Source organism: Chamaea fasciata, unplaced genomic scaffold (assembly GCF_029207755.1).
Source record: "Chamaea fasciata isolate MVZ Bird 193981 ecotype frontalis unplaced genomic scaffold, bChaFas1.0.hap1 SCAF_6, whole genome shotgun sequence".
Taxonomy (NCBI): Eukaryota; Metazoa; Chordata; class Aves; order Passeriformes; family Sylviidae; genus Chamaea; species Chamaea fasciata.
The window spans coordinates 47555452-47568061 of NW_027094091.1; the positions used below are offsets into that span (position 1 = coordinate 47555452).

Here is a 12610-nt window from a genome sequence, read left to right on the forward strand (position 1 = left end):
TCAGCAATCTGTGGTGTATGTAGCAACTACCATGCTGCTGGCTGTGAAATGCATTTTTCCACAAATGCTTTTCCTGCTCCAGAGTCGAGCAATGATAAAATAGCGGGGAGATTTTATCAACAGAATTCTTGATGGCTGAGGAATGCCACAGGAACTAGTAGATAATAATATCAGATATGATGCTTAGGAGGCAAAATTCTGTTTCACCCAGAAGAAACCTTGGATTAGAAGAAGTTGGAGGTAGGAAAATATCAAAGAAAATTTCCTATGTGCTTGCTCTGTATTCCCTTTCTCCTAGGCATCTGCCTGCCTTTTTTTTACCTTCCACCCGCCTCAGGGGGCTTGAGCTTGCTCAGTTATTAGGAGGCTTTGGAGGGAATTTTACCAAGGACGAGATAAAGATATCAGAAGAGGCCCTTTCCCCAGGACCTTTGTCCCAGTTGTTTATTCTTCGAAATTCCAGGGGGGAAAGAGGACGAACAAGGAAAGGCGAGGTGTTATATAGCCCCCCCGCTCAGGGAAAAGATTGTTGGATGATAGCCAATAGGGTCAGAGAAGGAAGGAAGGGTCATTCTATGTGGTAAGGAAACTCCAGGGGGTCAGAAGGGAGAAACCATTCCCCTAGAGAATTACAACAAAGGATAGTGGTCTGAAATAATTTTTGTTCTGAGCTAATATGACTATTTTTAGGATTTGGAAGACCAGTAATTTTTTCTAAAATGGAAATAATTAGTTGCAAGAAATTGTTTGTTCCTAGAGCATCCTATCCTGGAGTCCAGTTCCCACATCTACAAGCAGCTGCATTATCATTCCCATTAGTCACAAATAATAAGTTAATAATTAGCCACTTAAATTGAATCATATACAAATAATATTGTTGGCGTTATTTTAGCAGGAATTCCGCATACGACATTTTTGTCATAAAGTTTTTGGTTTCAGAATAAAGCAATTTTTTAGTTTGGTCTTGTGTTTATGTTGACCTATGGCTTGAGCAGTTCTCCTTAGCTGTTTCTTCCCAGGTACTGCTCAGTCACTACTGCGTGAGTATGCTCACAATTAGCTCTCCAATCCCCTGACTGTTTTCAGGGCTTATTGTCTTTACTTGGTTCCTGAAAATCTGTCTTTCTCAGTCTCTCTGCTAATATCTGATCCTTTTGAAAAGGTAAGACTCTGGATATGCCAACTTCTTCTAGTACTTTCCCTTTCACCCTGGCCCAGAAGCTGTTCTCATTTGGATGAGGGAGTGTAGTGGATGCACTAAAAAGCTTTTCTTTCCCACCCCACCCATCTGAATCCAAAAAATGACAACAGTCTCCTAAGCAATCAGATTATTTCATCAGTGGGTTTGCAGAACCACAAGAGATTGAAACTCTGCTAAAACATCTGTTTCCTGACAGGTTAGGTTTATTATTCCTGAAGTAAGCTTCCAGAAAATGTTTTTGTGTCCTCAACAGTAAGAATTCAACAGACTAGAGATCAGGCTGCCTGCTAAGTAGAAAAGTTAATGTTTTTTGTGAAGGCATAATGCAGCCACCTGTGTACTATTACAGTGTGGAAATCAGTCATTTGTCTGGTATAGCTTTTGGTCTGACAAGTTCTGGAGGTAATAAAACAATTCTCCTTTTTGTGGGTTTTAAGTCAACTTCCCTTCTATCTCCACCCACAAATGCCATGCACATGCCTCTTAACCATGCTGGGTTTTGTACTGTTGGCTGAACTTGCTCAGATCAACTTGTAGAGATTTTTTTTTCCTCGTTCTACTTACAGGATGGATCTGAGGTAGGAATACAGTTTTCCTTAGTGCTTCCTTTTCTGTGCATTCAAGTTATAGCCCCAAACCTGGTATTGCTTTTAATCCTTACAGTCTTCTAATTCATGATTTCTAGTATGAAGGAACACAAAATGACCTCTTTTCATGGCTATGTTTCTTCTCCAGACCAGGACAATCATTAAATTTACCAGTTTGATTTTATACCCTTGTGCAATCTTTTCTCTCGAAGAGAAGCCCTGTACAGAGGCCTAGCTGGCTAGGCTAGAGCTGAATAGATTTTTTTGGTGTCCAGATTGAGGATTAAAATGCAGACAGCTTCTTGAATGTGTGTTTCTTTTGCAAAGAAATTTTTGTTTCTTTTCCTGCTGATGGAGAGGGGCCACCTTATCTCCCACATTGTTTCTAGTGCTTTTGCTGTTATTTGTTTTCCCTCCATCTTCTTTTAAAGGATGGTGCTGATGCCTCTGCAGTTCAAGAGGCCCAGTAGTTAAACAGGGCTACATCTATTGTAGTTCAACTCCAGCTGGTCTATTGAAAAACAGGCTTCCAGCTAAGTGGGGAAAAAGTTTCTGAGTCTGCTCAGATCTTGCCACCAACGCTGGATTTTTTAAGTGTCCTCCTCATTTAGAACAATGTTTTCTTTTTCTATTTGTGTGGGGGGTTTTAACAGTCAAGCTAACCTGGAGCCTGGAAGCAGCTTTATGAGTGTACCTTCTGCATTTGCCAAAGGCTGATGCAATGCTTACATCGTTGAGAGTGGCTGTGCCAACTGGGAGAGAGCTGAGACCCACTGAAGTAAGGGGCAGCCTTGGTAGTGATCTCCAGTGAGACTGGGAACATCTGCTGAACTTGGCCTCTGGGAGTTTAAAGGAGAGAAATCTCTTGGGCTTGATAACAGCAGTAAGTGTAGTTGTCAGACCCTTTGGAATTAAATACAAATCTCATGGGTTGTAGCCACACAGTGTATTTCCCCTAATAAATAAGAGCTACACAAGGTGCAGCAGCACAGTGCAGAGGTTGTTATACAGAGTTCCCTCTCTGCTGAAGGACCATCCTGAGGTCCTTGGCTCAGGGCTTCTGCCCAGAAGGGTGGCATCAAGAGTTTAAGAGCACTGGGCATTGAATACACATTGAAAAACAGTTTCCACTCGTGTGATCCTGGTCGTTGTAACAACGATCTTTATCTTAAAGAGCAAAGAATCCCAAAGCAGTATTTTTGTGTATTTGCCGGGGTTCTGGGGTGTTTTGTTAATCCATTGCAGGCGAACATGGAGAATAAATGGGTGGCTGAGGCCCCCTGGTGCCATCAGAGCACACTGCCTGCCTCCAGCCACCAAATTTCACTTTTATTAATAGTTACTTTTGGTTTTTTAATATGCCATATTTATTTCTATTTTTTAACACAGAGAAACAATGTTTAGGCTAGAATACCTCATGATGTACTAATTTTCACATGCAATTGTTCCCTTACTGGTAACAGGAATACTCCATCATTTATTTTTTGTGTCTTGCTTTGCAAAACTGAGCACAAAATGACATAGGGGATTCTGTTTGCCACCATTATCACTAGCGTTTGCATTGCAGGCAAAATAATATACAAGAAAGCTGAAGACTTGTAAGGTAATTTTTTTCACAACATTCACATCTCTGCCCAAGAATGGCTGAGAGGAAAGGTACACAACTAATAGTGTCTGATACTGTGGAATAAATAGTATTTGACTTGTGGGTAGGAAGTGCTCGGGAGGGAGGAGCTAGGTGGTTGTAGGGTTTTGTTTTGGTTTTGTGGTTATTAACCTGAGGTTCTGGTCAAATTGCTAAGACTTTGAGAATCACTTTCAAATACTATGACCTAAGATGCAGCAGTATGGACATATGTTACAATAGATTCCCTTTGTGCTTAAAGTTTATCTCTAAAAGTATATATTCACAACTATTGGGAATTAGTAGAGAGCTCTTCTAGGAAAAAGGAGATCTAGAGGATAGCTCCATGCAGGGTAACTTAGTTATGGCTGTGTTGCACTAGCCTCAGAATTTGTTGTAAGTGTGGCTTTTGTCAAAATCTAGCTATTTACTCTTGTGACAAAGTTTTGTCATTCCATCAGGTATGAATAGCAGCTAATGAAGTTGAAGAAAGTAATTAATTTTGGTGTTTAGTCAGATAGTTGGCTTGTCACTGTCATTCATCAGTCTGACATCCTCATTTTGCTGTTGCACAAGTTTTTAATAAGCAAGAGAAGGTGGTGAATATCCTCCAGAATGCTATTGTATTTTTTAACAATTAAATTTTAAAAAAAAAGAGAGAGAGAGATGTAAAATTAGGTCTTTATAAGCAGATATGCTTTGATTTATGGGCATTGTGTAAACCAGTGCCTGCAGAGGAAAAGTTACCAAAAACACCTGAAATGGCTGAGGGGGAGGGGACAGAATGAGGAGGAGTAGAATGTTAAATGGAATCTCTCTAGGTACCATGAGATCTGTGCCTCTTGTTCTTATTTAGAGTGCACTTTGGTGGCCTGTTATGGTAATCCGTACAAATTCCTGATCAGTTATTCACAGAAACTCCTCTTTAAGGCTGTCAGTCTTCAGAGGGAATGGTAACTTTTGTCAATATACATAGTTATGTCAAAAGTTTTGGATAGCAAGCCTTGTTGTTTCTTTACAAAGATGGTAAGGTTGATACTTCCAAGACTGTAAAACAAAATGTACTGAGAATGCAGTTTTCTGCCTTTTTTTTTTCCTTCTTATTTTAGATTTTGAGATGACGGAAGACTATAGGTGCGATCTAGTTGGGCCTCTCTGCTGTCTTCTGAACAAGCTCTAGTTACTATCTGAGTTTTAAAAACCTTTTGTTTAGCTGAACTTTTTTATGAATATCAGTAGAAGACTTAAGAGCAAATAAAAATAGAGGAGGGCTAAGATTTTCTATTTCCTGATTAGGTCAGTTTCTGTTGAAGAGAGTATTTTATACTTTGTCAGCATTTTCTACACTTCCTAAGGACCAGTTCAGGGTGTAGAAACCTAGTTGTGGGATTTTGAGGAGATGTGTGTATGGCACTGAACATACCCCACCATATTCAATGCTGATTCCTTAAACTGTTCGGGAATTGTAAATGTCTCACTTTCATTTGGAATAGCTGTGGAACTCTAAATTTTTATAGATTAAGAAGGAAAACATTCACTGTAACATGTTGTTGGTTTGTTTGGGGTTTTTTTTCAGTTCTTCAAGGATCTTATGCATAGCGTATGAGGTTTTGCAAGGTTTACAGTATATGAATCAGCATGGAATGGTCCACCGAGCACTCTCCCCTTGCAATATTCTTCTGGATCGAAAGGTACAGCTCCAGGAATAAATCCATGGGTTTGTTTGCTGCTAACAAGTGCTGTATCGTAGATAGAGACTGGACAGTCACAGTCCTTTCGATAAGGAAAAAAATTACAGATCTGGAAAGTTGTTTGTTTTGTTTTTTTTTTTAAACTACAATTTTCCCTCATTTCCTAAGTTTCAAATGTAATGCTGAATTTATTGTTCTATTCTGTCCCGAACCACACTTCTTCTCCCTTCTCCAAATGATAATCTAAGTCTACTTGTCATCATTGTAATTAGTTGCAAGACCTTCCTAGCTGTTTAAATAGAAGAGTACTTCTTACGGCTAGTTAGCTGTCACTAATATTTCCTGTGTTCCATGGTGATATGATACTTACCTTTTTAGATATCAAGGTATTTTTTTGTTCATGCTAAATTATTCAAATTTAAATATCTGTCAATTTTGTTACCACAGTATTGAGTTGGCAGAGTGGAATACAATTTCTGCTCATAAAAGTTGAGAGAAATTGATTGCTGCTGGTGTCCCTGGAGCAGTTTCTACATCAGAACCAATCTGTCTGCATAACTCCTCTATCCTTTTTTTACTCAGTTTAGGTGGAATAACTAGATTCTCCCCTTGGAGGGCAAAGAGAAAGGAGAGGACAAAGATAAGGAACATGTGTATTTTTATTTACTTGTAAGCAAATGAAAATCATAATAATGCTCTAACATGCAAAAGTACTCTAGGATTTTGAGATACTCCTAAAATCAATAAAAGAACAGAAGAGGGCCATGAGACAATAAACTAAGCTCTCCCCTGCCATATGAAAGCTTCTTGGTGTCGCCTTCTCTGTTGCACCATCTGGAGGCTAGCTGAGTATAATTCAAAATCCAGCAGAAATAAGGCCTCAGTTTAACTTCGGTGCCTAATTTTCTGTTGTTTTAGTGTTAGCGTTCTGTCTTCACATTAAAAAAAAAAAGTACCTGGCAACACTGTTTGGTTGAAATATGTCTTGATACTGATAAGGAGAGCAAGATAGTAATGAGTTGATGGAAGGTCTGCAGAAGCAAGGCTGGGTAAATGGAAGAGTTGAGGGAATAGTATTAATGTTTAGGGGATTCTAGGAGTCAAACAGGATTTTGAACAGTTTTCAAACAGGAAAAATGTTCAGTGAAGTATTTAAGCCTTTTCAATTTACTGAAAATACACTGTATCTTAAAAATTTCTCATGTGTTCCAAACAAAGTGATTTACTTAATGTTCTTCTGGTGTAAAAGCATTAGAAATAAGCACCTCTTTAACTTGCAGTGCACTTCTGCTTAATAGATGAGACAGAATTATAAGAGGTTTCTGAATTTTTATAGGTTTCTGTCCTCTGACAGAATGCAATTTGAATTTTTTTTTTAACTTTTTTAACTTAAACACAGATTCTTCAAATGTTGGATTCTGCTGCTCTTGATAATTTATTTTTCCCTTTTCAGGGACATGTGAAGTTGGCTAAATTTGGACTCTACCATATGACTGCTCAAGGTGTTGATGTTGACTTTCCTATAGGGTAAGGATGCAGGTACACAATGCAAATATATCAGAGACTTATTTTTTCAGGAAATAAATTATGTTTAGAGTACCTCTTATACAGAAGCTTCTGATAGTGTCACTAAAGAAGTTGCCATTGACTAGGCGAGATGAATGAAAAATAGGGAATAGATACCATGCCAGCATGTTCGCCTAACTCTGTGATGTCAGTCTTTGTTCCGTGGATTTGCCTTCAGATACTAATAGTTCCCTATGACTTGGATTCCTAATTTCAAATTTAGGAAGATGCACAGTCAGTGTTTCACTGTTCCCCACCAATGTAAGGTTTCTGTCTCTTTATAATTTCATGATATATTTTCAACTGATCATACTGTATTACAAAGCACTGCCTTGTTGCAGTGGGGTGTTTGTCACTTTTTGGGTTTTTTTTGAGGTGTCATGTTGTTTTCAAATTAAATACTGAGCTGATTCTTAAAGACATGGCCAAAAGGAACTGATGTTTCCTTTCAAAATGTGACTGTATATTTTTTTAAGTATTATAGTGAAGGTTTGACTAAAAGAAAAGTGATAATATTATTTTAAAATCATCTAGTAGAAGGTAATATATGTCCTTAACATTTTTTGTTACTTTCTCTTTCCAAATTCAAAAGTTATTTGATGGGAATACACTATCAGTGAGAAGATTACTGCCACTATCCCAAAGTATGAGTCTAGGATACACTTACTTAATATCCTAATGCTGAAACTCAATCTGTGTTTTTCCTAAGACATGTAAATATACCACTTTGAAACTTTAGGTTTCCTTTCACAGAACAACAGAGCCAGTGATTGGGATTTGACCTTTTATGTAGTAAACACTACACTGGAGTGAAACTTTGCTGCAATGTGTAGATTTTGACTGAACAAAATAGGCAGTATTCTGGTTTCTCAGAATGCCAAATTATGCTGATTAAGTAATGGGAAGTCACCCTTTTTGGACAGATAGGTATTATCTAATGTTGCTGCATCTTTCTAGGTACCCCTCCTATCTGGCACCTGAAGTAATTGCACAGGGAATAAGCAAACCAAGTGATCACACTCAATGTGAGAAGCCTCTGCCTTCTGGCCCTAAATCAGATCTGTGGTCTCTTGGTATAATATTATTTGAACTTTGCATGGTATGTAAAAGAATAATTCTCTTGATTTTGACTCTGGGGGAATAGTTTCATTAACTTGGTTGTTCTTGAATGTGGGGTTAATGATGCTCTGCCCATCATCCAAGCCCAAATATCAGGATATGTTAGCATTCCTACCTGGACAGTACTGATTGTTCAAGGAATAGAATGCATTTAGGTATGTAGGATGTTTGGTATATGTGTTAACCATGAAGGATAGTTACCTGTGGAGCCACAAGAATTTGACTGTAAGGCTGTTCTGTTTAAGAGATCAGTGATACATTTTTGCTAAATCATGGTGTGAAACTGTTTCTGCCATAGGGTAAATAAGGTTTTTTGTTCTTACAGATAGTTTTGATAAAATTCACATGTAGAAGCTTATTTCACTGATTTTGTATAAAGATGGGGTAAAATGTTATCTAAATATTTTCATGTAGCAGTTATTTCTTTCAAATTCAAGTGTAATTTGACTTTGTTATTTTTTAGGGGAGAAAATTATTTCAGAGTTTGGAGATAGCAGAAAGATTGAAATTTATACTTATGTTAGGTAAGTAGCACAAAATCAATTTTTCAAATTTCCAAGCAGCTCTATGATTAGAGCTTTACAGGCTAATCAGCTTATGATGCTCAGACCTAAAGCACTTTACCTTTGTCATCTTTCATCTAGAGATTTAAATAGGCATTTGTAGTGTGTTGCTTCTCTAGGGAAAGTATGGAGCTGGATGCCAGGGAAAAAACTTGGGGAGAGCTGGCAGTATATTAGAGTAAGGGCAAACTATTAAAAAAAGAGAAAAGACACGAAAATGTCCTCAAGAACAATGGTCATTTTCATAGTTATTTGTTGATTTGTGTTGCAGGAGGTTTCTGAATTGAGATAGGAATTGATGACACTGAAGAAAACTATCCCTACAGTGCGTGTGTAGTGATGGCCAAGCAGGGAGAATCAGGACTCAAATAGGAAGACAGAAATAAAGAAAGATGATAAGTGTTTTAGTGAACTCATGCTTTTGTCTCTGGTTTTACCTTCAAACTATAAAACGTCACTGCACAAAGTGGAATTTTGGCTTAATGTAGATGAGTCAGGGAGTGGGACTGTCCTTGCTGCTTTAAAAACTTGATTTCTGGTGATGTTTATGTATAAACCATGGGAAGGGTAAAGGCATGAGTTTGCAATTTGAAGCCTTAACAGTAAGTTGTTATTATCCAGAGCGAACAGCAATACTGTTAAAATTAATTGCTGTCAGGAGAAATATCTTTTTCATTCAGCAGCTAATGATTGAGTCCTGAAATTCTGACTGTCTTGGGTATTTGGTAACAAGGCTTCCTGAAGCTTCTCCATGCACTTCAATCTGAATTCAGGTTGTTGATTTATCCACTGAAAAGCATTCATGTCCTGACTTGGGAATTGTTTGATCAATAAAGTAGTGACAAGAAATTCTAAAATACTGCTAGTATTATCTGCAAGGAGCAACAGAGGCAAAAATTACTTGGAGATTCATGTAGTTACCCTTAAGTTCTTCCAAAGAATTTTCTTTTTTAATTTATAACTTGTTTTATTTTATTTGGCAGAGACTGAAGTTCTGGACTAGGGCTGTAAATAGGTATTCACTGTTACCTTAGATGTGCTCCTTAACCTTCCGAGGCTTCTATCTGCATAGATTATAATAATTTTCATTTCGGATTTTGATAATTCACTTTCAAGTGATTTAGCATCGTCAGTAAAAAGCCAAAATTAAGTGCATTTTATTTGAGTGGACATTTATTGGATAACCTGTTTAAATGGTTTTGCTTCATTAATAATCTTTAACTTTTTATTGTTCTGTTTGTTTTTCAAAGGCTGTGTAGATGATATTGTAACTGTTCTGGCTGAAGAACATGGTTGCCTTGATATTATTAAGGTTTGTGAAACTTATTTGCTCTTCCATGCTGTCTTACCCAGAATATTTTATTATTGTTGCGTAGTATTTTGCATATTTATTTTTTAATTCATTTGGTCACTTACTTTATTACAGAATGATGAAAATTTTTGAAGTCCAAACTGCATATCTAAGGTCCTTTCAAATAGCCAGCACTGGTAATATTCTTTGTTAAAACTGCTGTCAGTTTCAGTAAAAGTTAATGCTCTCTGAGTAGTTTAATAAGGTATAAATTTTTTGTAAAGTTTTGGTGATTCAGTATTTTTCTTCCAGAAATTAAGTTTTCTATCTGGTCCACTTTACACATTCTGATAGCGTAGGTTTATATGGTTCAACTTTTCCTTACCTACCCACAAAAATGACCACTGAATTTTAGTGTCTGTGTATTTTGGGACATTATATGAAAGAGTTCTGATTGTTAGCAGAAGGAAGTTGCCTGGTACTGCATTGTTTCCAGCAGGGTACAGAATATCTAAATTAAAAAATAAGTAAAAGGCTGCATACGTTGCAAATTTTTCAGATTTTTTTCCCCTAAATCAAATGTAGGATTGGGAGGTGAGAAGAATTACTTCCCCAGAATTTTGATCTCACAGAGCTAACCTCATATGCCTAGGTGTGAAATTTTATTGCCATTTTATTGCCCTTAAAGGTATAGCCTGTATGTTAAAAGTTAAGTATGAGCCAAGTGACTTGCTGAATTAAGACAGTAATAAACAGACCTCCCCCATATTTTTCATATGTTCCAGGACCTTTCTGAAAATATCATGGCTCTACTGAAGAAATGCCTTACGTTCCAGCCTTCTAAGAGGCAAGTATTCAGTCCAAGGGCCTGGTAAACTCTGTGCGTTACTGTGAAATTAGAAGAACTGTTGCTGAACCTTTTTTTTGGAATACTGAGATTTGGGCTACCTATAAGAAATTCTCAGATTTGTGCTTTTCAGTGTTTAAAAGAGAAGAATTAGAGGTCTGAATTTGGGATGTAAACAGACTAGTTTGTTGTGCTGCATGAATTGAAAAACATTGGTAGATATTTTTTCCTACTAAAATTTTTGAAATCCAATATAATTTTAAATAACTTGCTAATATTAATTACTGGAGGCCTTTTTTTGCCAAAATGCAACATTTTGCTCTAATTGTTTTATCCTCTTCTCTTGATTTAAGGCCAACTCCGGAGGAATTGCTACATGACAGTTTGTTCAGTGAGGTATCCTCACTCTATCTTCCCTTCCACAAACCTGCTGGTCTGTTCTCATCTTCTCCAAGGTGTGCCAATTTAACACTTCCTGAAGACATAAGTCAATTATGTAAAGGTAAAAGCAGGTAGTGGGATAAATGTCATTGGAGGGGGAAGGAAAATAAGGTGTTATTGCATTTTCTCTCCAGCAAATTATTCACAGAGACGATTAAATGTTACAACACCAGATTAATGCAATACATTGTTTAATGGAGGGAGACATGGGCAGACTTGTTTTGAGGGATGTGTGCATGCCAAAGGAGTCAAATCTTACTTTTATGCTTCTGCCTCAGAGAGAAGATAACATTAGTATTCAAGTCCATGTTGCAAAAGCAGGACATGTCATTTTGCTTTTGTATGAGGTCATTTTTTTCCTACTTATTGGTAATTGAATTCTGCTGGATCATAGCATGAGATGATTTTTGGAAGTACTGGAAAACAGTGTGGAAGAGGTCACATTCTGGACTAAAAGATTAAATTTTTAAGTTGAAAATGTCATTGCTCTTAAATTCTGATTAGTTTTGTTTTATGGAGATGTTTAGAAAATCTCATCTAGATGAAGTTTTTTTGCCTTGTTAGAATGAGTGTGGTATGTAAAGGGAAGAGAGATTATAACTCCTTAGTGGGAATCACTTGCTTCTTATTTTAATTCTTAGTGCTCTATACAAAACACTGTTTTGTTTGTTTAAAAGCACACAGGAAACAAAAGTCCAAACTCAGTGTATACATGTGAGGGGTTCATGGCAAACTACAGAAATACCTGCTTTTATATTGACTTCTTTCCTTAAATCTCCCTAAAGAGCACTTGCAAAGGAAAGATCACTTTTCCTCTAACTTCACATTAAGGTTATGACCTTTCAAGCAGAGTATTTTTTTTTTACAACAGTATGTGTTTAGAGTCACAGAAAGAAATACAAACTACCTAAAAGGCAGTAATTTATTTTTGTGTCATTTCTCCCAACAGATGAAGATGATGATTATCTAGCAGAAAGATCAGTTGAAGAGGTTTATTATCTCTGGTGTTTGGCTGGAGGGGACTTGGAGAAAGAACTTGTCAACAAGGAAATCATTCGATCCAAGCCACCTGTCTGCACACTTCCCAAGTAAGGATAGAGAAACACTTTAAGGTGGGAGGATGGATGAATGGGTGGAGAACACTAGTGATTGCAAGAGAACATACTTACTTTAAAGACCTGTACGTGTGAAAAACACTGAAAATGGCATTCTTGAACAGAAGGAAATTGTCCCTTCCCCTCTTATGCAGTTTAAGGCATTATTTGAATGCCTTGTGTCTGTCACCTACCTATTGCTTTCTGAAATTGCAAAGATGCTGGTGAAGTGGAAAATACTGAAATGTGAGTCCCTAAATTTTGCACACTTTCCAATAGAATTAAGTTTTAGTAATAATTTCTCTGTGCTTCAGAGGGATATTTGTAATTTAATTTCATATGTTATGTAGAGAATTTTCACATTCTGAATTCCCTTTCACAGAGCAGCAGTACTGAGTGCAGCAGCAGTTATTCAGATAAGCTAATTATTTTTTTCAAAATGCTTTGTTTTATGACTTAGAACTCTGTAACAGCATTTTAGAGATTGCTACTTTTATCTTACTGCTGCACATGTTGCAATTTTATGTAGAACATCGATGTTTTAGTCCTATGATCTGATCTTAATAGAATAATTATGTACCCATAT

General features: G+C 37.0%; 1 protein-coding gene across 4 annotated transcripts in view; it reads left to right on the forward strand.

Annotated features, from left to right (window-relative positions):
- Positions 1-12610, forward strand: part of TBCK (TBC1 domain containing kinase) — an 88450-nt gene that overhangs the window by 17028 nt on the left and 58812 nt on the right. For 3 of the 4 annotated variants that reach the window (XM_066186269.1, XM_066186268.1, XM_066186270.1), the window contains exons 4-11: positions 4989-5103; positions 6557-6630; positions 7627-7768; positions 8252-8312; positions 9602-9663; positions 10428-10489; positions 10843-10991; positions 11880-12018. In XM_066186269.1, the coding sequence (XP_066042366.1) occupies positions 4989-5103; positions 6557-6630; positions 7627-7768; positions 8252-8312; positions 9602-9663; positions 10428-10489; positions 10843-10991; positions 11880-12018 (804 nt within the window). The remainder of the gene's footprint in view (positions 1-4988; positions 5104-6556; positions 6631-7626; positions 7769-8251; positions 8313-9601; positions 9664-10427; positions 10490-10842; positions 10992-11879; positions 12019-12610) is intronic. The other variant, XM_066186271.1, reaches the window with a different exon arrangement.